Genomic DNA, 26,420 nt, shown 5'->3' with positions numbered 1-26,420 from the left:
ATTAACATACAAGTACTATAAAATGATGTTTGCATCTTGGGATTTTTAATCAATCATATAATTATATGAAAGTATAATTATATCAAAGTATAATCATATAATTATATCAAACTTATCGGAAACATCTCATCCCACTATGCAGAGATCCATTATCACTTAAAAAATATGTAGCATACCAAAATTTAGGAATCCTGCAAATATTGACACTGAGGAGGTCTGATGAGATTTCTAGATGTGTTTCCATACAGAAATTTCCATATAGAAACTCTTAACATTTCAAGCTGTAGTTCTAACAGTACCAGTAAATCACAAAGTCAACTTTCTTTCGATAAAAGAAGAAAAAACCTTTAATACTAAACAGAGATTCACCATTCTAAGCTTAGTGACTTCAGTGGTCTCAGAATGGTAACTCTGGAGAATTTCACTAAACAGTTGTTATTTGTGACCCGAAGAGCTACTAAAAATCATCAGTGAGGAAATAACATACATTTATCTATTTGTAAGGTTAATTTTGTGGCCTGGGACCCACAGGTGGATATGCCATGTGTGACGAATGCATTTATCCTGCATTCAGATTACAGGGTGGACCCGCCCCTGAAAGAGTTAAGCCCTGGCCAGCCCTGATTGGCCAGAGAAAAAAACGCGCATACTATAAATACTGTCAGCGAGAATGCTGAAGGGTTCTTCTTTTTAAGTCTTTGGACTTTTTGGCTCTGACTGAGCGTATGTGCCTTCGGGTACTTTTTGGTGACAGAGTGAGGAGAATCCGGCTAGATCTCTCACTGCTGTGGTGTAGGAATAGCGGAGGAGGCTATTCAGTCACCTACAACCCTGAGTTTGGAGGCGTGTGTCCGCCCTCAGGTGTTTTGTTTTATTTTTGAGGGAAACCTCTTAACAGTCCAAAAGTCGGTCCTCAAAGTGAACAACAGTCTTGGGAGGCCCAGTCCCTGTGGCAGAGAAGCCAGATTTTGGGAGTGTGGGAGAGGGAGGCTGTTGTGCCTGAATCCCACTGGGCGTAGACTGGGTGTTTTATTTTTGTGAGGAGGAACAGCGGACTGAAATCTTTTATTTTTAAAAGGGAGGGTGAAACCTCCACAGTAACATCTTTTGAAAAACATCTTTTTATGACGTAAAACTGGAGTGTAGTGACACCTGCGAGTGTCAATTGTGTAACTGAAGTAAAGTGCCTGAAACCATTAAGCTTAAGAACAAACTTACTCTGAAACTGCTAAGCTTAATCAAACTCTCTCTGAAACCAATACGCTTACAACCTCTCCAGTTTATCTGAGAAGCCTCTGTAAAGCCAGCAAATAAAGTTTTCAGTTTTACTTCACCTTTTAAAACCGTTCCAGTCATTATTATTTTTATCTGTGTGTCTGTGTTCCCCAGTCCGGGTGGTGACTGTTTAAAAATCAGTTTTTGTGGGCTTTAATTTATATTTTGGTGGCAGCGAAAAGCAGAACATATAAGCGCCTTTCTTCCACACCATGCCTTAACAGGTATCTAACTATTACTATTTTGTTGTTTTCCTGTAGAATTTAGAAGGAAAAACATGAGGAAGTAAGCAAGAAGAGAAGGGGAGAAGAAAAAACCGAAGATGGATAAAAACGGGAGAAACAAGATAAAAATATACAGTACAAAATAGGATTTGTCCTCAAAGAAGAAAGCAGGAGCAGAAAAGCCCAGAATGGCAACCACTGGCTGACAAGAATCCTAATACTTTATTTTTTTCATTCTGCTATTTTAAATGCCTTGAATGCATTGGCACAGAAGTAGTATATTAATAGAATAGCTACGTAAGTTAGAAATTAAATAAAAAGTGTTGCAGATTGGTATTCTGGGGATAGTCAGGCCAGTAAAGACTGAAGAATTGTTACATCAGTCTGAGAATTCAATCAACATACTTACATGAATACATCTTGGATATACCACCCTGCCTTCTATGCATTGTACTCTGAAGGGTGGGGAAAGTGGATCCTTTCTATAGCCCCAGTTACACGTAAATTCCATCATATCTCCAGATTCTGAATATAATTTTGCATCACTTCTCCACTTCAATTGTATATGGTTACGTGCCATATCTTCTTCACTCACTGTACAAGCCTCTGGAAAAAGAACAAAAACGAGACTTGTTTCTTTTTGAGATTAGTTTGACCCAGGAAAGTTCCATTGAGATGTTGACGGATATGAAAAGCTGGATGCAACAAGCTGTAACCCTGCTGTGATATTAATATTAATATTTATTTACTTTTCTTGCTTTAAAATAATATTGGCAAAAGCCAGTTGCCAAAAAGCACTCCTCTGGGTGTAGGTAGCCGCATGATCACTTGACCACAAGCTAAAGGTCAAAACTACTTTAACAAAAACAGAATTAAGACAATGAGTTACTCCTGGTAAGCTGGAGGTCTCATTTGAGTCACTAGCATGCTTGATTACCACACCTAGCTATAGAAACTGTTAAAGACAAAGGATATGGAAAGTCGCCAGCAGATACTGTATTCTTTAGTTTGCATTGGAAACACAGGTCAGCAGCAAATACTTACTGCTCTGCATTTCCCCTCCTTTTGTAATGGTTCTCCTAAAAGCCTTTACCTCTCCCAAGTCTAAAGGTCTCAGCCAAAAATTCAATTGAGTCTCGGGCAGTGACCCTACAGGGTTAATCTGCATGGGAGCATTGCAGCCCTCCCTCATTCAGCTTGATAATGTAATTTGGCCCTATTGTCACGGGGTTAGTGAAAGGTGAGCTGACTCATCGAAGTCAGCACCCCAAATCCAGCACAGATGCTGCAGAAGTAAAACCTGCTCTGATTGGTTCCTTTTCCCGCCAAGGAACGATCTACCCTATAAAAATTCAGTTCACCTGGAGCACATGGCTCATTGCCACATGTTCCTCTCTTGGTCTTGTTGGTGTTGAGACACGAATTCGTCCTTCATTGGGTTTCTATGCTGGCGTGGAATCCCTGCCTTCTACTTCATCTACCTCTAAGAATCATTAGGTAACGTATTACCCTGCAAAAACCCCCATTCTCTATCCTCCAAATCTATCTTTCAAACCTGCTTATATACTAGGAAACTTGAATGTATGTGCTCTTGTGCCTTACTGTGTGTATGTATTTTTGAACCAAATTCATATCAAATGTTTAAACTCAATTTGGACTCTGTGCTTCTCTGTGGAATATCCTTTGCTAGAATTCCTTCCCCGTAGATATAGTCCAAAAGATCCCCACAGCCAAACCTCTCGCAGCCAAAGTGAGTTGTTTTTATTCCCCTGTGCTACTTAAAATTCTAAACGTGTGCTGTTACACTCTTAGCAGCTGGTGAAGAATCCTTCTCCCAAATCCCCTTCCCCTGTTAAGGCTGTAACAAAGCAGACCACCACATAAACTGACAAGAAACACATGATACTTCAGCCTCAAAGTATCAAGCATATAATAGCAAACTACCTATGCATGTTGGAGGTTCTGTCCAAAGACCGTTTTCACAACGTACTTCAGAAGATCCATTCATTCTATACAGGTTTTGGCATTTGTATTGTAATCTTGTGCCCCGTGGATAGAATGCCCTAATGGTGTCAAGGATATCTCCATTTTGAATAGCAGGAGGTCGACCACAGTTCCCGGCAGCATCTGTAATGATAAATCAGAGAATGAGTTGATACTATAGTATGGTTATGCCATACACCAGGCATGAGTACTGATAAAAACTGTTGGTAAATTCTGGGTGTGGGTTTTTTAACTTGGAAATTTTCAGTAAAGCTGAATAAAGCTATAGCCATCAGTTTTATTTGGCTATTAATGAAAATATTCAGGTTAAAAAAATAGAGAAATTGTTCAGTTCTCCCCTGCCCCGCCTTGGGGCTTAGGAAATGGCAGTAGTGTGGGAGGGTGGAGGGAAGCGAGTCCTACCTGCTGTTGCCAGTAGGAACATCTCCCTGCCTTCATCTAAGCATTTCAAATACTTAAAGAGAAAAATAATTTCCCTGCTTAACCTCTGATTTTCCAGATTAAATATTCTCAGGGGCTTCAGCCTTTCCTTGTATGGCTTGGTCTCCAGGTCTCTGATGATCCTCGTCATGCTCCTCTATACCCACTCTATTTTGTCGACATCCTTTTAATAGTGAGGCCTCCAGACAGTACTTGAAGTGCAGCCTGACCAATGTGGTGAACAGTGACACTATAACATCTTGTGATTTGCTTATTATTGCGCGATAACCCCAAGACCACAATAGCCTTTTTTCCACTGCATCACATTAATTGCTCGTATTCCGTTACAATCCACCTGCTGTACTCCTAAAAGCTGTTCACACACAGTATTACCCAGAAGTGCATCCATCACCCAGCATGTGTACTTCTCATTTTTGTTACCAAGATACAGAACTCTGCATTTTTCCTTGTATCTTGTTCATATCTGCCCACTTTTCCAGTATGTTCAAATCATGTTGAATTCTATCTTCCTAGATCCATTCTACTCCTCCCAATCTGGTGTCATCTGCAGATTTAATGTCCTTCCACCACCTCATCTAGATCATTTATAAAAACATTGAAAAATACCAGGCCCCAAATTGTGGCATCCAACTGGGCACCTCCCTCCAATTCGATTAAAGATCATTGACAACTGTTCTTTGAATGTGATTCTCCAAATAGTTCCTTATCCATCTAACTATCCTAGAATCTAGTTTGGAGTGCTCCAGGTTACTTATCAAAACATCATGTAGAACCCTGTAAAAACTTTACTGAAATCAAGGTAAATGTTGACAGTGTTCCCATAATCCAGTATGCTCATCAGTAAGCTCAGCTGGGACAAGGATCTGAAAGTGCTCAATGATATTAAGGGTTGAATGCCAAGGAAGTTGGAGCCCCATGTGCAACAGTGAGAGGTTCCATAACAAGGTGGCCATCGTCAAGACTTTGAGCCCAGCACCTTCCTGCCATCATGACAGTAGATGCAGCAGTTGAACTGTTGGGGTTGTTCATGGCCGGGCCTTCATTGGCTCCACTCTAGGGTGGGGGAAATGGCAGAGACAGCTCAGAAGCTGATCTCTTCAGGGGGAGATCCAGTTTGTGGGTAGATAGGGGCTCTGCCCAGATCCCCACTGCCTGGTGAGCAGCCTTAACTGGCAAGGCTAGCAGATGTCTCTCAGCCGGCAATACTGTCCTGCAAGAAACAGTCCATGGTAGAGTTGGAACCAGTGTGGAAGGACAGGGGGTGTGAGTCTGAGGGGGCAGAGGAGGCCAATCTTTAGGGGATCAGCTATGAAGGGTCACTCTCCACTGAGGACCACAGTGCCACATACACCAAGCTCTATGCGGGTATGACAATACACATGATGGTCTTCCCTGCAGATCTACTTGTAGGATGCCCCCATGGAGAAGTAGGCAACAGGCCCATTGCTACCTAAAAAGGATCAGCATCCTTCATTCCCTCACTTCCCTCCCTTGCACGCCACTTCTCCCTCCCCTCCCTCCCTCCCCTTCCCTTGCATGCCACCCTTCCACTGCGCTGTTCATCTGAGCCGGTTACCAAAATGGTGGGACACAACAATCCTCTTTGGATGGGGGAAATTGGCTATAGAGCCTGCCTGCCCTGATTCTGAACAGACAGGGCTGCCATACAGGGCCTTTGTGAGGAGGTCAACCATCACCTCCAGGGACAGGTGCACCATTCCTGTGCTTCAGAGAATCTTACTGTCCCTGCAATTCCTGGCAATGAGAATGTTCCATGTGGTGGTTGTGGAGGTCCTGGAGGTCTTGCAATCATCTGTCTCCTGCTGTCTGTATGGGTTCCTTGATGGCCAGGTGCAAGTGCCCCACTGCTAGCATAAATGTCTGTTGCATTTGAACAAGTACATTTACGCCAGCACTGGGGTCACACTGCCTCCACAGCACATTCTCTCTCCCTTCCTTGTGGATTGAGCCCTTAGAAACTTAAGCATGATTAACTATGATCAGCATCTGATTTGGCATGGCCTCACTGACTGAATCTCTAACTCTGGCACATCTGTTTATTATCAACTTTTTTTGTATGTCTGTCAGTTTTCAAAATGTCATTTGCACATCAGAGTTAGCACCTGTGTCTAGTTAAACACAGAAAGCACAAAAGGTTGGATTTTTTTCTTGTGTGTTTCTAGTGTATTGACTATTAACTGCTGGTTGCTGAGGGTCTTGGAAAACATTCTGAACTAGAGTAACTTTGATTCAAAAAGGTACTTTTTAGATTCTTAACATTACACACTCAAGTTCACAAGATAAAACAAATTATTAGTTAAGCTTTAACTGTTATGAGATCCTAAGTATGCATTCTTGCATTATACACTTAAACTGGCATATTTTAGCCTGCCTGTGGAGACAAATGGACCCGGAGCTGTTCCAGAAAGCTCTGCGGGAGACCCCACCCACTGAAGGCACCCTCAATGAGCTGGTAGAGGGCTGGGATGCCAGGCTCTTTGAAGCCATTGAGACTGTTGCGCCAGTGCACCCTCTCTGCCCCCGCAACAGACCGGCTCCTTGGTATACTAAGGAGCTGTGATGGATGAAGCAGGAGCTGAGATGGCTAGAGCGGGTGTGGTGGCGGACCCTTGATAAGGGGTCAAGACACTCATATCGGACATTTATGAGATCCTACGAGAGTGCTGTGAAGGTGATGAAGAGGGTATATTTTGCTTCCTGTGTTGCAGAAGCTAGCTTAGGACCTTTGGGTTCTAAGTTTGACCATTTAAGCCAACTTGACCCATCGGATGTGGACGGGATGCTGGCAGCTGTACGATCTACCACATGTCCTTTTGACCCATGCCCTTCCTGGCTGGTGAAAGCCAGCAGGGAGGTGCTTCGGAGCCACCTGTTGGAAATTATCAACAGCTCCCTTAAGCAAGGAGCTTTCCCAGGGTGGCTTAAAGAGGTAGTGGTCTGCCCGCTCCTAAAAAGACTGCTGTTAGATCCTGAGGATCCAGCCACTGTCGCCTGTGCTCTCTAATCTACCCTTTTTTCTGGGTAAGTAATTGAAGCGCAGCGGTGGTGGATCAGTTCCAGTGGATTTCTGGATGAAACGCACGCGTGTTGAATCCCCTTTCAGTCCAGTTTCCGCGCAGACTGGCCACGGAACCAAAGACGGTGTTGCCATTTGCCATGCGTGGATGAACTTCTCGCCGCATCTCTTGGATAGAGGTCGTCTGTGCTGCTGGTGTTTGTTAGACCTCACCACAGCGTTTGATGTGGTAGATCATGACCTTTTGGTCCACCCCCTCATCGTGATATCAGTAGAGTCTCGCGGGTCAGGCCTTGAAATTGGCTGGCCTCGATTTCTCCGAGGCCAAGGACTGCAAGGTGACATCAGGGGGTGAGAACTCCAGGCGCACTACCCCATTGAGATGTGGGGTGCTGCAGGGGGCAATCCCTCTCCCCGATGCGTTTTCAATATCTGCCATGTGCCCTGGCAGAAGTGTGGTCTGGAGTTTTGGGCCGCAGGTGCCACTCAGTACACTGGATGACACTCCAGCTTGTGTTCCTTGATGGCGGAGGGCTATTGCGGCCCCTGGAGCTCTCCAGCATTGTTTAGAGGCTGTGGCGGGTTGGTTGGAGGAAGCAGAAGTTGGCTGAAATTAAAATCCTATGAAGTCCAGAGTAGTCCTGTGGCTGGGATGGGAGGAGAGATTGGTGGACTTTTGCCCGTTATCATGCTAGATGGCTTGCGCCTTACAACCAGCCCTCCTCATCTGTCGTAAGAGCAATGGCGTATCCACCTTGGACTCCACACTATTGTTGGAGGTGGGTCAGGGCTCGGCTCAAATGGCTCCAGGTAGCTTTCACCCATTTCGCGGCAAGCACGGCAACTGGCCTTTGTATCTATCTCTATTCTGACCTGGCCACTGTGACTTCCATGCAAACCCTGGGTTGAGCCTCCAGATTAGATTATTGTAACCACGCTCTATGTTGGCCTGCCTTTGTCGATGGTCGTTAGAAACTGAAACTTGTGTAACATCGCGGCAGCCAGATTACTGATGGGGAACATCGTGCCAGGACCGCTTTATCACTCCGGTCCTATATCATCTTACATTGGCTGCCAATCGAGTTCCAGACCATCTTCAAAGTAATGGTTTTGACCTTTAAGGCCATTAGCGGCATTGGGCCTGCGTATATTTGAGGGACCACATCTTCCCATACTGCTCCTGTTAGGTCCCTCCGCTCCTCGGAGGAGTGTCTGCTGGAAATCCCACAGGCCCAAAACAGATCTGGCTGGTCGCCTCTACGCAGGTCCAGGGCTTTCACAGTTTCACGGGCACTACCTGATGGAACAGGCTCCCTAAAGGGAGACCAGGGCCCTGCGGGACCTTTAAAGTTTCCGCATAGGCCTGTAAAACAGACCCTGTTCTGTCAGGCTTTTGGCCAGCTGGGATGAAAGCCATCAGACCCTCATGTCATCCAGGCCCCCATGGATGGGGTTGGGCGGGAAGGAAATGTCAGCCATACTGATTGTTTTAAATTGTAGATTAAATTATTGTTTTATGTTTTAAAATGTAGATTGAATTATGATATACACCGCCTTGAGCCTACTCGAAGAGGGCAGTCTAAAAATATAATTACATAAATAGATGAAACAAACATACATTGATAAAGCAGAGAGACAGAGAGAAAGAGAGCAGACCATACAGGGCTACACTAGCCCTGGCCTGTTAACCAATCACCTACTGCGAAGCCAAAACACAAGAGCAATTCAAGCACATATTATGGCCCACCAAGGGTTTGCCACGCATGTGTTATCCATTATTTAAATTCTCAATTAAATTTTATGTCAAACAGAGACATATTTATATACACATTAATGAAATCCTTTGTATTTCAGTATTCTATAAACACAATTCCTATTATCTTTATGGAAAGGGGAAATTTTTTAGCAAACCTAGTGGAGGGCATGCAATACATGACTGATCTCCTATGTTCAGCTTGGGTGAGTTGAAAATTAGGAAGGCATGAAGCTTAGCTGCTAAAAAAAAAAAAGAGACAGCTGCTTCTTAGAAGGGCATGCTGGAATGTCCAAAGTGTCACAGTTCGAAGCATATATCCACTTTTAGAAGATTATAAAATATGTGCATCAAATTACCTACGCATCTTGGTAGTTTTGTCCATTTCTTTTTCAAGCATGTTACTTCCAGTGGTCCAGAAAGATTCCAGCCTGTTTCACACCGATAATGTACTGTGTCATAAGGCATGTACCTTTCCTTTAGTTGCCCAGTAATTTCACCATGGTCAATCTCACTTGGGGGAGGACATGTGACATCTGCAACAAGAGATATAAACAGTTACACATACTTGCAAGGTTTTTAAAACAACAATGTATAAACATTTCCAAGTTCCTGGGGGAAATTTGTGAATGTTGCCATCCAATGTGAGAAAAGCCTAATGATAAAGGATCTGGAAAAGGTAAGAGAAAGAGAGAAGCAAATTGCACAGCTTTGTGATTTGAGCAAAGTCGCACCAGAATTTAATTTTCTCAGTATAGGAAGATTTCGAAGAACTGTTGTAAAAGTCTTAGAGTTAAAAATGAGAAACAATACAGAAGCTATTGTCGAAGGCTTTCACGGCTGGAATCACTAGGATGCTGTGGGCTTTCTGGGTGATATGGCCACGTTCAGAGGCATATCTAGGAAAAATGGAGCCCAGAGACAAAGATCTGAATTTTCCGCCTCCCCCCCTGGAAGGCCTACTGCCTGGTGCTCATGCTAGCATCCAGATCTATTGCCTGGAGCCTGCGCTGGCATCCAGGTCTACTGCCTGGAACTTGCGCCAGCATCTAAGTCTATTGTTTAGAGCTGACATCGGTGTCCATATCCACTGCCCAGAGCTGGTGCCAGCGCCCAGGTCTATGTGCACCCGGGGACATGAGTTGTCCCATGTCCCCATCAGCGGTATGCCCCTGGCCAAGTTCCAGTAGTATTTTCTCCTGATGTTTTGCCTGCATCTCTGGCTGGCATCTTCACAGGTTCTGGTGGAAGTACCAGATCCTCCTGAAGATGCCAGCCACAGATGCAGGCAAAACATCAGGAGAAAATACTACTGGAACATGACCATACAATCTGGAAAACCCACAACATCCTAATGCAGAAGCTCTTAAGAGGAGATTCTGGCCATTTATGCACTTGCATTTTGCCTTGCAGGCAGTTTATTTTTCCTTTACCATAGCCTTTCCTTTATGCATTGTTTTTTGCCCTTTCTGAAGCCATCATAGGGCAGAGCAGAGAAGATGTCATTTCCAAATGATGGCAAAATGTGACCTTTTCTGTTGCTTTTCTTTTCCCCATCAACCAAAACAGCTAAGCAGGAAGCATAATTCTTTATCTAGGTTTTGTTGTTTCCTCCTGGCTTCCCCAGCTCACGCCATAGCATTTCCCCCCCTGCTCTCTTGGCCACCATGTGCAAAGGATCAGTAGGGCTTTTGTGTGTGTGTGTGTGTGTGTGTGTGTGTGTGTTTTAACACTGCAGGACTGATCTACTGAAATATATATGGAGCAAAGGACTGATCTACTGGACTATCAGACACCAGTAAAAAAGGTGGGGAGGCAGCCTCCCCAAACGTGCTTTTCTGGCCAAGAAGGAGACAATACAAGAAAATACAAGGAGACAATATTCAATCAGACAATGTGTTGATTCAAAAATATTTTACAACTATTGTAAAACTGACAAAAATAGAGGGTATTGCTTGGTAAACATAACCTTTCGAAGACTGCAGAAAAACAGAGGTAGATATAACGGAGAACTGGTGGAGATTATAGAAAATTAAACAGGAAAGTATGGGTCCAGAAGATGACATATTTGGTTTGAATTCTACATATTTTGAAGATGAAATTTTACAACCTTTACAAAATTCTATTTTACAAAGAGGAAAAATGCCAGATTCGTGAAAAGAGGCCAATATTACATTGATACCTACAGAAGGGCAAGACTTAACTTGAACAAAAAATTATAGTTCAATACCATTATTGAATAACGTATTCAATAAATCAATAAATCATGTATTCAGTAAATCATCCAATGACAAAACTATAAATTATTCACAACAATTTTAGCTGACAGACTAAAAATAGTATCACAAGAAGGAATTTAGGTAGATTTCTACCTAAAAGACAGTTAAATGACCATGTTAGAATGGCTCTGGATATTTTGGAATACTTGGCGAGACAGAGTGAAAAACAAGTTGCTTTGATTTTTTTGAATGCAGAGAAGGCCTTTGATACCGTAATTTGAATTGATGTGTTATGTTTAATAGCCCAATTCACAGCCCAAGGCAGCCGGGGATGGTACCGATACTGTGCCACTAGCTCCAGAGGGCTTTCGGTTTGGTTGGGGAGGCAGAAAATACCAGCCCCCCAATCCCTCTGCTGGAAAGCCCTTCATAGAGCTAAATGAACTTTGGAGCCCTGTGTGGCAGTGCATCTGTTTGAGAATCTGGGGTGGAAGCTGACTAACATCAGTTCCACCTGCTGTAATGCCCTGGCATGGAGTATCTTAGAATCATTAAAGCATATGTGACTAAAGGTAAAAAGACATGACACACTCTTACTTTTAAAACTGTTCAGAATTTTTCTGCCAAAGTTCCTCATCAAAAGCTCTTGAATAAAGTGAACACTCATAGGATAAAATATTAAAACAGGTTGCTCTAAAAAAACTATAATTGTGCATCCAGTGTCTTCTGTGCAGGCACGCATTAGCACACACAGGCCAACTGCAGAAGGATTTCCTCTAAGTAAAATGTGCTTCGACTTTTAATTCCAAACATTTTTAAAAGAAAAAGTTCAGAAAACATTGGTCTACTAGTTGTAATTTCATGCAACATTGCATTTTCCATGCTCACATTCAGCACTTACCTTTACATGTGGGTGGCTCTGACCATACCCTAATTCCACATGTCACATTGTCTGATCCAGATATTTCAAATCCTTTACGGCATCGATACTGCACTTGGTGGTCTGGCCTGTAAATGTCTCTTCTGCCACTTATAATATCAGCATAGGTAACTGTAGGTGGATCTCCGCAGGCTGCATCTTAATAGGGAAATTATATTTTGTTGTTAATTCGTGTTATAGTGGAAAAATGGAAATGTAACATTGTCCAAGCACTCAATCTGATATACTTTGTCACTGGAAGTTAAAAATTATTTCCTCTCCTCTGTCTCATTATTAATTACAGCTGGGTTACCAATAGTGGACTGAGAAAACCAGTAAAGCAGGTTGAAAGGAATCAATAGTCCTTTCTGCACAGACCAAATAAAACATCTTGAAGACATTTTTAAAAGAATCTTTTCTGCTTTTTTTTGTTCGGATAGTGTGGAAAAATAAAGTGTTGCCATGGTCTTTCCCCCTCCATTTTCTGCCACCTCTGTGCTACCCACCATTTTCTGAAAGGTTTCTCAGGGCTGTTCCATTGCTTGCATTGCAACTAGCTGCTATTTCAGCATGTAAAGAACATGAACACACTTAGTTTTGCCTGTTGATGACACACGTGTTGTTTTTTCCAAGTTTTTTATTTTCAATGACATGCCTTTGAAGGTATGAAGAATCCCCACTACCGTCTTAGCCAGGTTTCAGAACACAAACTAACCAGGTTTGAGGGCTGACCTCCCCATTGCTTGCATGGCAGATTCCGTTTCTGGCGCTCGTTCTCCCCATTCTGGCAGGACCTGGTTGCAAGTGGCATAGACCCCATTAACACGGTTCAGAGCTGATCTGAGGGGAGGGATGAAGGTTGAAACCCTGACTCATTTCCCGCCCTGAAGTGTGACGCAGAACTTGGGCAACCAATCAGCTCTGTGATGCGCGTGCAGCCTTTCCTTTGTTTCATTTCCGCTTTTGCAATCGGTCATAAGAAGGGGATGCAAACGTTAAACAGTCAAATGTGTAACTTTGAATCGTTAATGGTTTACATAGGTAATGATTAATTGTCTGCACAGTTAAATGTTAAACTTTTACATGGTGTTTTTTTATCACGCCCCTACAATGTACATTTCCACAGTGGGAAAAGGTCCCGCCCCATCAAGGCACACCAGCCAATCAGGGGAGACCGGCGAAGCGAGCTCGCCTGGTAGTGGGGATTGCTAAGAGTTCTGCAACCAGGTGCACCTGCTGTGTGCTCGCTGCGGTGGGGAGGGAGAAACTCTGATGAAGAGGACACAGTTTCACAATGAACAGGTTTTGATCTGCATGCAAATTTCAAGTGGGGATTCAACTGATATGAAATCTCATATTGTGTCTTCATAGCTTTGAAGGCACATCACTGAACACAAAAAACTTGGAAAAAACAACACATGCATGTCATTGGCAAGGAAAACCAAGTTTATTCATGTACTTTATAAGCTGAAATAGCAGTCAGCTGTGATGCAAGCAGCAGAAACAGCCCTGGGAAACCTTTCAGCAAATGGTAGGCAGCACAGAGGATCCCTGGGGCAGCAGAAAATGGGGAGCGTGAGCTGTGGAAAATCCAAAAGCGAGAACCTTAAACTCAGAGGGGAAAAATAAAACATTTCCTTATCTATGCACAGCAAACAGGAAATGTTTTCAATCCATCTTGGGGGAAAAGATTGCTAGTTTAGTGTTTACAAAAAGCCCTGGGTTGAGCTTAAATAAAACATCCTAAAGACGTCTCGGGCAAATGGCTATGTCAGGGGTCTGCAACCTGTGGCTCTCCAGTTGTTCATGGACTACAAATCCCATCAGCCCCTGCCAGCATGTAGTGGCAAATCATCAGTCCCTCTAAGCAAATTATTACGTTTTATTTACAGTCAGTCTTCAGTGCAGAGGACCTTCGCAGAACCCATTTTACTTGAGAAGTTTTAACAGGGCATGGCAGGAACTGGTCATGTGAAATGTGACCATTTACATGCAAAGATTGTGCTTTAGCAATGAGCTCTATGTCAGTTGAAGTTTCTTGATGAGGTCCCAGTCTGTTGTCCACCACAAACAGTGAACTATTTGAATCTAAACTCCAACCAAGAGAAACCCCACAAGGCCATCCTCTAGTCCTCCTGCTGTTAAGCCCCAGCTATATCACTGCTCTCTTTCAATAGCCGTTTGGAGAATATTGCCCAAGCAAAACAAACATTGTACCTTCACAGTTAGGAGGTTCCGTCCATTCTCCTTTTCTGCATGTCACATTGAGGGGCCCAGTAGCAACAAATCCGGGATGGCACATATAATGCACTGTTTCTCCGGGATGATAGCTTTTTTTCTCTAGCTCATGAAGTGACGCATCAAAGATTTGTGGGGGAGAGTCACATGGGTTTTCTGGTAAGATATAAAATGAGAATAACTATGTCCAAACCAGCTGAAGAGAGTGAACAAAATTATGTATCTAATATTGAGCCTGTAAATAGAATGAGATTCTAATGTGAGGTAAAGGAAGTAGTATGGGAGGATTCAATAGCTGATTCCAGGATAGCAGGTATGCAGTAAAGTACACAGGAGAAAGAAAATAAATGGCTTTCTTGTTTCAGATACCTGTCAGGAGCAATACTCAAACCTTCAGAAAATTATTGGATGGAACATCCTACTCCGATGGTTTTCCCACTTTCATCACTCAAGGAAGACTTTCCATTTTGACTTGCTTGTGGAGGAACCCCCCTTTTTTCATGGAACCCCTCTGAATTGCAAAAAAACTCTGGGATTCATTTAGTTAGAACAGGCTATGCCTTTTAAGACATGGGCTCATTCCGCACATGCAGAATAAGGCACTTTCAAACTGCTTTCAGTGCTCTTTGAAGCTGTGCAGAATGGCAAAATCCACTTGCAAACAGTTGTGAAAGCGGTTTGAAAATGCATTATTTTGCGTGTGTGGAAGGGGCCTTAGCTACTGACTGACATGAATTTTCACATTTTCCTGTGTTTGTGCATTGTTGTGGAAAATCAGTAAAGGAGGAGATTGTTCTGATGGCTTCATTAAGAATCCTCCCCTAACTGAATTTCTGACTGAGGAATATCTGAAAATTTTTTAAAGAGAAGAGAGAAGAAGTGTTTGGATTTATACCCTGCTTTTCTCAACCATAAGGAGTTTCAAAGTGGCTTACAAACACCTCCCCTTCCTCTCCCCACAACATACACCATGTGAGCTAGACGGTGCTGAGAGAGAGGCCCCTTCCTTGCAGGGTTCCATAATACGAATTGCCCTTGGGATGGGTAAAAAGCGCCGTCCCCAGGGCTACCTGACCATGATGGAAGTGCAGCTTCTTCGAAGCTGCCATTCTTCCTACAGCTTCCCGGCGAGGTTTACAGAAAATCCAAGCAGCTGACTTCCAGCGGCACTACCGTCGCGAGCAACCAATGGCTGAGCTAAGCCATCCCTCCCCTGTGCCGATTGACATACCTTCTCTGGGCGTAACTGTCCGGGCGTGGTTGCGAGGAGCCTCGGGGACATGCCCCCCCTGCCTCTGGCCCGGGCGGTTCGCGCGGAGCGGGAACTGATAATCCCCTATTGGCCTCAGCTGACGCCTGAACAGTCGCGAGAAGAGTAGGTAGCCTGGGCTTTAATGGCGGCAGCTGCTGGCGCCGTTGCCGTCCCGGTAGTTCTGGGACCGTTCAGTGCAGCGGTCCCAGGGGTTGAGTCAGCGTCATGCGCCGTAACCCAACCTCGCAACGATAACGGTGGCGGAACGGCCAGAGTTCTGAGACAACTGTGACTAGCCCAAGGTCACCCAGCAGGCTTCATGTGCAGGAGTGGGGAAATAAATCAGGTTTGCAACCCATGTGGAGGAGTGTGGAATCAAACCTGGTTCTCCATATTAGAGTCTGCCTCCTGCTGGCTCTCTCCCAAAAAACAAGGTTAAGACCAATGACTTTCCTGGAACATTCAACTAACACAGCAATGCACCTCAATTTGAAAGATCTTCACAGAAGTTGAGGATTAGAAGAGCACTTCACTTTGCAGTACTTCTGTAGCAGAGATGTGCAGTTCAGATGTGGAAATATTTGAAAGAACCAAATTATGCTATGTTCAGAATAACTAAAGATAATTCAGAATCTGAATGTTCCAGTCCTGGATACACGGACGTAGGTAAGGGGGGGGGGGTTTCCTCGGTTTGGAAACCCCCCCATTCATGTCCGAAGCTCCGCCCCTCCGTTTGTGGGTTTTAAAAACATTTTAGTGCTTTTTTGGATTTTGGCCTGCAGGGGGCGCATTGTTTGGGCTAGCAGGACCAAACTTTCAGGGATTGTTTGGGGGACTCTCCTGATGATACCACCTGGGTTTGGTGAGGTTTGGTTCAGGGGGTCCAAAGTTATGGACTCCCAAAGGGGGTGCCCCGTCCCCCATTGTTTCCAATGGGAGCTAATAGAAGATGGGGGCTACACCTTTGAGGGTCCATAACTTTGGACATCCTGAACCAAACTTCACCAAACCTGGAATGTACTATCAGAAGAGTCGCTTATTGATACCACCCTGGTTGTATGAAGTTTGGTCCAGGGGGCCCAAAGCTATGGACTCCCACAGGGAGTGCCCCATCCTCCATTGTTTTCAATGGGAGCTAATAGAAGATGGGGCTACACATTTGAGGGTCCATAACTTTGGACATCCTGAATCAACCTTCACCAAACCTGGAATGTACTATCAGGAGAGTCTTTTATTGACACCACCCAGGTTTTGTGAATTTTGGTCCAGGGAGTCCAAAGCTATGGACTCCCAAAGGGGATGCCCCCATCCCCCATTGTTTCCAATGGGAGCTAATAGGAGATGGGGGCTACACCTTTGAGGGTCCATAACTTTGGACCCCTGAACCAAACTTCACCAAACCTGGGTGGTATCATTAGGAGAGACTCCTAAAGATACCCTGAAAGTTTGGTGATTCTAGCTTAACAATTGCACCCAGACAGCAGGCATCCCCCAAATTTCCCCAGATTCTCCTTTTAAATCCACGCCCTTCGGCATGGATTTAAAGGGAGAATCTGAGGTCCTCAGTTTAGAAGAAGAAGAAGAGTTTGGATTTATATCCCCCCTTTATCTCCTGAAGGAGACTCAAAGGGGCTTACAATCTCCTTGCCCCTGCTCCCTCACAACAAACACCCTGCGAGGTGGGTGGGGCTGAGAGAGCTCCGAAAAGCTGTGACTAGCCCAAGGTCACCCAGCTGGTGTGTGTGGGAGTGCACAGGCTAATTTGAATTCCCCAGATAAGCCTCCACAGCTCAAGTGGCAGAGCAGGGAATCAAATCCGGTTCCTCCAGATTAGAATGCACCTGCTCTTAACCACTAGGGCAGGGGAGTCTGCCATCCCTGACCTTGGAGAGCTGCTTTTATAAGCGCTAGGCCAGGGGCGGGGCTTGGGGAGGTGTGGCCATGCCCTAGGGGCGGGTGGGGGTGTTGGCCCACCCCCGAACCCCCCCCCCCATAAAAAATCTATACCTACGTCCCTGCCTGGATATTCAAAATATTTCTTAATATTTGGAGTCTAACTCCTATAGAAAGTAAGTTAGGCTTTTTGCAACAAGAGGGGTGTGAAACCTATTCTTCAGAAAGCTTGGTCTGACTTCTTAAGAAAAGGAACTGAAACATTCCTCCAAAAACCTGGCATCAAGGATACTGGAGACAGAGAGGTCAGTGTCCCTTGACTGGTATTACCATGGTCTTTCCAAGGGATGGGTTAAGAGGAAATCCTGTCACGATGTCTGCTGGTGCTTATGAAATCTTAAAGCTGGCACAGACATCAGAAGGGACTTCCACATTGGCCATTTCCAACTGAATGACAAGCATAGCTGCTTACATAATTCTCCTGCAATCCCCTGGCCCAGTCTTCACTTTCTCCCCTTCTATATTTGACTCCCTCTCCACCCCTTAGTGTATATTAGTGTAGATTAATATGGAAATTTATACTATTTAGACACCTTTTGGAGTATATCAGGCATTATGCTAAGGTAGATAAGATGCAAATAGATTTAGCTTTGGTTTAGATAATGGGTTTTGTCTCTGTGTGTGATATTTTCATTTTTTAGAACTGTGTTCTGTGTAGCAGCATCCAGTCTTTTTTTTTGGAGGGGGAGAGAGTCTGCCAGCTGTTTGAAATGCAGGCATGATTTGGCATATGGGGGAAGGCTGTGGAAACATGTCTGGACTTCCTTGATATGCCCTGTGAGAAAGATAGCATGGCACACTCCAGTCCATGGTACAGGGAATGCCATGCTTCCTGTACGGCCATATGGTGCTTCCTCCTGCTGGCCCTTCCCTTGTTCCAACAGCTACAGCAGGATTGTGTTCACTCAACTGTGCTGTGGACTTTTTCTGTGGTCCAGTGCTGTTGGCTTTTCTCATCCATTCACCATTGTTTTTCTGCCAATGCTGCCCAGAATATTTGCCCCCCCCACACACAACCAGCTGTTCGGTGCTCCACTGTGCCGTGCCCAATGCTGCTCTGGTGGCATTTGCACTGTTCAGGGTTCATGCCCATACTGTAGTCATTTACTAATGCCTGGCACCATTACCTGTTCCTGCGTGCATTTGTCACATCCTCTGTCTCTGAGGTTGGCATAGACATTGGGAAAGGGTCAGAGGGCTGAGGGAAACTTTATCAAAAGCAGTTTGCCTGTCTCTGTGTCTTTTAAAGTAGGAATTGGCTATTCTTATTGACTTTAACGGTGTCCCAGATATTTAGAAATTCCAGATTTTCTAAATTATCTTTCCTGATTTTGGTGCTAGTGCACATCCTTATTGTTCAGTATTATTTAGTTGGTGAGAATAAGAGTGATCTTTTCTAGAGTTCTTTGGCTTGTCAGATTCATGTAAACTCACTGGAGTTCTTCCTGTCAAACTTCCCTTGCATGCTTTGAAAAACACGAGGCTTACCCCAGTGAGTCCCTACACTTTTTAACGAAAACACACAATGTTACCTTGGCAATTTGGTATTGGGGTCCAGCTCCTATTTCTGCATGTTGAAAAACTTATTCCGCTAATGCCAAAACCTTCATCGCAATGATATTCTACTTTTGTTCCAGGTAGATACTTTCCCTGAGTACCATTCACTGCACCACCATTGACAATTGGAGGGGGATTTCCACAGCTCGCGTCTAGAAAGAATATATAATACCTATTGTTATAAACTTAACGTAAATAGCATAAAAATGCTTTCATTGTGTTTTATATATATAATATTTCCCCGGCTCATCAAAAAGTAGAAAGATCCGGGATGAGCTATTACAATTCCTTAGTAAAAGATTATAGTGCCTTTTTGAGATCAGCTTGGGTGTGTGTACACACACACACACACACACACACACACACACACACACACACACACACACACACACACACACACACATTTTCACACCATTGCCAGAATGGCTGAGAAATTTGTCTCAGCTCAATTCTTGGGTCTAAATTCTTTTTGATTGCACTCTTTGGGGTAGTCTTTGCTGGACTCTTGGGGGTGTTTTTTTGAGGTAGAGATACCAAATTTGCAGCACAGCTGCTGGTGACTCTTCTTACATGAACCCCCAAGTTTGGTAAAAATTAGGTCAGGAGACAGGGGTTCCAATTTTATTAGGCCCACTTTTCCTCCATTAGGGGGCATAAAATGGGACCCTCTGACCCAATCTTCATCAAACACAGGCAACAATAATGTTAAGTAGGGCATTTCAGGAAATATTACATATTTCATTATTACATAATGAAATACATAATGAAATACATAATTACATTATTATTCATTATTACATAATTATGACATAATTTCCCCAGAAGATGACTAAAATTCTATTACATTGACTTAAGTTTTATTAAATAAATGGAACTTACTTCTAATTAATATGTATAGCATGTGACAGAACATATTTGTATTGTCAAGTCCCTGTCCCTATAGTTTATCCTTTTCTCTAACATTTAACTTCTCGAAATGAAGGCAAAATACACACCAATACAGCGTGGTGGGGTTTTCCACTTTCCATCTTCACACACTATTTCTTCTGGCCCTTCAAGCATGAAATGTTCCTTACATGTAAATCGTACCTTTTCTCCATTTTCATAATTTTTCACTTCAATTATTTCAATGGCATTTGGAGGCTGAGGTGGAGGCGGGCAGAGTTCTTAAACAAAAAATATATTCCCATTAGAAATTAGTCAAAATAACACAAAGCAGCTTAGAATATTAGAATTTTAAAAAATCCCTTATCACAGATTTTTTCAAATGTCTTAAGCCATTCATTCCCCTTTGATAAATTCAAAATTGAGACAGGTTAATTGCTTTGGTTGCTACATATAGACTAGAGTTGCCAGCCCCCCTGGGTGAGTGGAATGATGGAGAAGAGTTGGATTAATATCCCCCCTTTCTCTCCTGTAGGAGACTCAATGGGGTTTACAAACTCCTTTTCCCTCCCCCCTGACAACAAACACCCTGTGAGGTAGGTGGGGCTGAGAGAGCTCAGAAGAACTGTAACTAGCCCAAGGTCACCCAGCTGGGTGTGTTGGGGTGTACAGGCTAATCTGAAGACCCCAGATAAGCCTCCACAGCTCAGGAGGCAGAGTGGGGAATCAAACTTGGTTCCTCCAGTATGCCACTGCTGCTGTGGTTGCCAGATCCAGGTTGGGGAATTTGGTGATGGGCCTGGAGAGATCAGAGACTTCAGTGAGATAAAATGCCATACAGTCCATCCTCCAAAGCATCCATTTTCTCCAGGGGAACGAACAGTCTGGAGATGAGCTATAATTCCAAGGTGATCTCCAGGTCCCACCAGGAGGCTGGCATCCCTGATATGGACCCATCACCCCACTCTGTCAAGTGGTGATGAAAGGAGGGGGAACTGCACCCGGGACATGAGCTACCTGTGAGTCCCCTGCCACCCCATTCGTGAAACGCCCCTGACACGTGACAGTAATGGCAGCAGCTGGGACAAGCCGCCCTGGATGTCCCCGTTGCCGCTAAGCGTCTGCTGTCCAGTGCCGCACAATGTCTGAGCCAGAGGAATGTCCTAATGAGGTCCCCTTGCTGCTTGACCAGTCCCCATAAAACTCAATGAAGCCTGTGGTGCTCTCAAACTTTTTGAAGTCAAACCCACTTCTGAATTTATCCTCCACAACACAAAATGCTGGCATATTACATCAGTTAACACAGATCTAGTTTATATGCTATTTGCATAGTTAGCTATATCTAAGCACACAGCCTTTAGGAGCATCAGGTTGTGTTTCATGCAGACTGTGTTTCATGCAGAAGAAAACTTAAATTTGTCATTAAGCCTTCCAGATCTCCCTCTCCTTCCTCATTATTTTCTTTTTCCTATTGACCTTGTGACCCATCTGTCCATGTGGCATAGCATCACACAAGCAGCCAAGGTAAGGATTGCTAAGTTCGCAGCTGTAAGAGGTCTTTATAACAGAACTGCTGCCCATTCACAAAAGCTACGCAGAAGGCAGTACTGATCTGTTCTTCCCGTCATTTGCTTCTCATGTGGATTCTGCACAGCATAAATATAATGTTTTTAGGATGTTATAAAAATATCCATTTGGGCATTTTGTGTTCCCACAGCATGGGAGAATCCTAACATCACAATTAAAGAAACTGCAATATGTGCATATTTGTGCATGCTTTGTGTTCACTCAGCAGGCAGGAAATGTCTTCAACCAGGGTTTGGGGGAAAAGATCGGTAGTTTTTGTCACATGTTCTGACAAGTTTTGTGATTTTTGAAAAACTCAGGTTGAGATTAATATAACGGGTTGAACTCATTTTGGGGAAGAGAGTTGTGTGAAGTTCTTCCCCTAAACACTTTTTATAATTTCCTAAAGATGTTATATTTATGCTGTGAGGAATCCACCCTAGTTTAAGAAAGTAACAACTTGTATAGAGCATGCAAGACTTTACCTCTGCAATCTGGCTTGGGTGACCAGTTTCCATTAACACATTTTGATCTATGCTGGCTGGAACCACAGCTGTAGGTTACAACTTCATTGTTGTTATAGCGTTTTTTCAGAGGGGCAGGGTTTGTATTCTTAGGTAGCTTTGGACGTGCACAACCATCTAACAATTCAAACAGTTTTTAAGTAAGGCTGGTTTTTAGCAAATAACAATTGAAAGGAATTAAGAAATTTGAAAAAAAAGTGTTTTTGTTGCATATATTCATATAGAATGTTTTATTTTTGAACTCCATCACATATTTCACAACACTCCTGGCTATTCTTCATGCTTTACAGCAGGAAAAATGACCCCATTTCCTCATGACTCCGGCCCTTTCCCCACTTACCTTAAGCCCCGCGCTACTCGAGGAGAGTAGCGCGGGGTCCCTCGGCACTCCCCACTGAGAGGGGCGGCGACAGTGCAGCCGCCCCGAAGCTGCTGCTGTCACGCCCCTCAGCGCGAGGCATTCCTGGCGCTCTTTCAAAGGGCGTCTTTTGATAACCCCGCGCAGAGCGCGGGGTCGTGGGGATGCCCGGGTGCGCGCCAGGGATGCCGCGCGCTGGGAATTGCGCGCAGCAACCCTCGGAAAAGGGTAAGTGGGGAAAGGGCCTCCAGTAGTACGTTCACAGCAGAAATAAGATGTGAATCAAGATGAGGCATTTCTGCTTTATCTCTTTCTATGCTAGTGTAATGATAGATCCCCAAAACATGTAATTTTGCTGGGTTGTTTCTAGTGCTATGGCTTACCGGCACATGAAGGTAAGTCCCACTTCCCATGGAGACACTTGGCTGGATTGGTCCCAACAACTGCAAAACCTTCAGCACATTCATATCTCACTGAAGCACCATGGAAATATGGACCTGTGCCTCTGTTGGCTATAAATCCATTGAGAATATTATTAGGTCGGCGACAGGTTTTTGCCTCTGCTATAGAAAAACACAAAAACACAAATGAAACTGATTAGACCCAGATTTTTCTGCCAATCAATTCTTATAGGAGCAGAACATTAGTTTCAACTAAGCTTGAGCAATACCGAAAAAATTCTGTAAAATTTGGATTCAACTTGATCGAGCTGTAAAATTTTGAATTCCTGATTCAGTATACCTGAATATATTTGGATATACCAAAAAAATTCAGGTTCGTTTGCATTTTTTTGTGTTTTTTAGTGTTTTGGGGGGGGTTTTGGCCTGTAGGGAGCACATTTGTTAAGCTAGCAGCACCAGAATTTCAGGGTATCTTCAGAAGATTCTCCTAATGATACCACCCAGATTTGGTGAATTTTATGGTCCCCCAAAGGGTCCATCACCCATTTTTTCCAATGGGAGCTAATAGGAGATGGGGGTTACTCCTTTGAGGAGTAGCCCACATCTCCATAAAATCCATAAAATCTCCATAAAATCTCTGTAAAATCCATAAAATTGCACCCCCTGAACCAAACTTCACCAAACCTGGGTGGTATCATCAGGAGGGGCTCCTGAAGCCACCCTGAAAGTGTGGTGCCTCTACCTTGAAAATGTGTGCCCTGCCTTCACCCCCAGAAATTCCCCATTGGCTACAATAGAACCAGGTCAGATCAGAGAATCTGAGTCATCCAATGACTAATAAAGAATGCTTGCAATGCTGGAAACATTTAGAGATGGTTTGAAGAACTTTCAGAGACCAGCTTTTCTTTAACTGCTTCTAAGGTAGTCTGCGCTGCTTGCTTCTTCTTCTGAGTTCTCCCAGTATCCTCTAACTGAACTCTGTTTCCTTGCAATTCTGTTGAAACTTGTTAACTCTGAGTTCTATGGATCTCTAACACCTTAAACATCTGACAGGTATAGATTTTTTATGGGGTGGGTTTGGTGACTAAGGGCTTTCCGGATGTTCCATTCCATGCATTTTTTCAAGCAAGCCGGACATGTAATGGGAGGAGTTTGAACCCAAGAACCCCCCCTTATCTTCAGAAAGTTTTATGGTGGGAAAAAATAATTGTTTTTCCCACCATAGACTTAAATAGGGCTTGCTGTTATGCCCAGCTGAGGATTCTCTTGGAGTGGGGGTGGGATTCTTTCACAAAACATTAGGGAAACTTTAAAAAGAGAATTCAAGGTGGCTAGGCACTTTGGGCTCCCTTTAAACTTTAAAGATCCCTTTAAAGACCTTTAAACTTTAAATATTCCTGTTAGGAATCATGTTTTAAAACAAATGCCTCAATGCCAACCTCAAGATGGTGGTCTGCCATTACAACTGACCTCCAGATTACAGAGATCAGTCCCCCTGGATAAAAATGGCAGCTTTTGGGGATGGATTCTGTGGCATTGTACCCCACTGAGTTCCCTCCTGTCCCCCAACCTGGAGCTGGCAGCCCTAGCAAGGAGGCAAGTTAGCAATATTTTTGGGAAGAGCTGCCTGCTGAAGAGGACAACTGTAACATTTTAAATCATACCCAAGGAGTCTCCAATCTTTTTTGACCTGTGCCATAACCCCAAGGGTGTTGGCTAGCTCCAAGGGACTGGGGATCCATTAATTAGACATGGAGGATTTGGATATGAAGCATTACTATGCACAAAAACTATCCCTAAATCCGGAAAGACTCACAACCATGTCTATAATTCTTTCTAACCAGAGAGGTTAAAAAGGAGATGATTGTTGTGTTTGGCTACATAAATATTCTGTGCATTCCATTTCTGTGATTTAATTTGGAGCTTTGTGTGTATTTGGATTTTGTGATGTAATCTGGGTTTTTGTATGAGGTGATTAAAAATGCAGACCTCCAGAGTAAGAAAGAGGGATAGGGGTGGGGGGAGGTGAGAAGGTTGACTTTTGTGTGTGATGATTGGAGGATAGCTGTATGTGAGGGGGTGGAGTTAAAGGTTTGGGTTCAGCAAGGCAGTGGAGTGTGTGTGAATTGGTGAGAAAACCCCTCGTGTGTGTGTGTTTTAATTCAGCAAGCAACAGGAATGATTTGGTGGACTGGAAAAGAGGGTTCATGTTTATTCCCAAAGCGGGGGAACCGTCAGAAAAGTTACTTTAGGAAATACCTTTCTCAGGTTGAAAAAAAAGCACTTCAGAGATCACATTGTACACAACTCACACTCACACACGCAGTTCCTTTTTCTGGAGGCTTAAGTCAGTCTAGATCCAATCCACAAATTGCTGCATGACTGTAGACATTGATGCAATAATATTTACAAGATTATGGACATTGTTGGTTTAACAAATACATGATTATGGACTTGAGAGAAGGTTGTCTTGTAATAAATTGTTGCATGAATTGGATTTAAAGTGGAGATATATATGTGTTATGGAGATATAATAGTTTGATAAGTCTAATAGCCAACAATTTGGCATACTTTACAAGAAACTAACAGGTAATATAAATTGCTTGGGCCAGCGCCTATGTGCCACGCGTGTTTGTGAATCTTATATTGTTTTGGACGTAGCACATTAATTTCATAGACTTTCCCTAATGTTGCCACCTAGCCCTGGGATTCAGAAGTTGACTGTCTCTGAACATGGAGGTTCCCTTTTGTCACCATGGTTAGTAGCCACTGATAGACCTATCCTCCACAAATCTGTCTAAAGCTTAAAGCTGCCTATGCCTGTGGCCATCACTAAATACTCTGGCAGCAAATTACACATTTTCGTGACTCACTATGTATCGATCTACTTGTTTATCTTAAATCTGCAGAATCTACTACTCATCAGCTTTTTTGAATGCTCTCAAGTTCTAGTATTTTGGGAGAGGGAGAAAAAGTTCTATTTATCAACTCTTTCCATCCCAATCATAATTTTATAACTTCTATCATGTCCCTACCTTGTCATCTTGTTTTCTAAACTGAAAAGTCCCAGAATTTCTTCATAGGCACTCTTCTGTCCCTTTTCCAGTTCCAGCTGCTTCTCTGGCTGGTTTCCTTCTCTTGGTATATTTAAATAAATGTTTATTGTTTGTCTTGATGGTTTTAGCAACCTGGTCCTCAGATTTTCTTTTCACATGCCAAAGTATTGACTTACATTTGCAAGCACTTGTTGACTCTTTTGTTCAATTTATTGGGGCACACCTTCCACTTTTTAAAAGAAGCCTCTTTACATTTTATAGCTTCCTTAACTTGTGATGTTAACCATGCAGGTATTCTTTTTGATATGTGACAGTGTCTTTCCTAACCTGGGGAATGCATCCTATCTGTGCTTCAGTTAGTGTGGTTTTAAATTGTAGTTGAGTATCCTCTGGATTTGATTCTCTTGTGTTTTCCCTCATTTTTGTAAAGTTCCCTCTTTTGAAATCAAATGTTACAGTTTTTGACTTAAGGAGTAACTCTCCATTGACATGGATGCTGAGTTTAATAACATTGTGGCCACTGTTTCTACCTCTCTCACCAGGTCTTGAGCTCCACTCTGATCAAAGCCCAAGATTGCTACCCCTCTCATTGGTTCTGTGACCAACTGTTCCAGTGCACAGTCATTTATGAGGTCTAGAAATCTAATTTCTAAAACATGACTTCAGTACATATTTACCCAGTCACTGTGAGGGTAGTTGAAGTCTCCCAGTATCATAATATTATCTGCTCTTGTCATCTTCCTTATTTTCTTCTCCAT

The 26,420-nt window shown here is 43.5% G+C and overlaps 1 protein-coding gene across 1 annotated transcript in view; it reads right to left on the bottom strand.

The window, feature by feature from the left end:
- LOC125433331 (complement factor H-like) overlaps positions 1-26,420 on the bottom strand; it is a 28,934-nt gene extending 2,514 nt beyond the window's left edge. The window contains exons 1-10 of the mRNA XM_048497835.1: positions 26,348-26,420; positions 22,589-22,798; positions 21,809-21,964; positions 19,868-20,038; positions 18,848-19,024; positions 14,090-14,266; positions 11,855-12,031; positions 9,094-9,270; positions 3,444-3,626; positions 1,909-2,105 (exon numbers count right to left, since the gene is read on the bottom strand). Coding sequence (XP_048353792.1) covers positions 1,909-2,105; positions 3,444-3,626; positions 9,094-9,270; positions 11,855-12,031; positions 14,090-14,266; positions 18,848-19,024; positions 19,868-20,038; positions 21,809-21,964; positions 22,589-22,798; positions 26,348-26,420 — 1,698 coding nt within the window. The remainder of the gene's footprint in view (positions 1-1,908; positions 2,106-3,443; positions 3,627-9,093; positions 9,271-11,854; positions 12,032-14,089; positions 14,267-18,847; positions 19,025-19,867; positions 20,039-21,808; positions 21,965-22,588; positions 22,799-26,347) is intronic.

This window comes from Sphaerodactylus townsendi, linkage group LG05, assembly GCF_021028975.2.
Source record: "Sphaerodactylus townsendi isolate TG3544 linkage group LG05, MPM_Stown_v2.3, whole genome shotgun sequence".
In the NCBI taxonomy this organism is placed as follows: Eukaryota; Metazoa; Chordata; class Lepidosauria; order Squamata; family Sphaerodactylidae; genus Sphaerodactylus; species Sphaerodactylus townsendi.
Note: the sequence above shows the minus strand (reverse complement) of the source record. Positions and strands in the feature narration are given on the sequence as shown.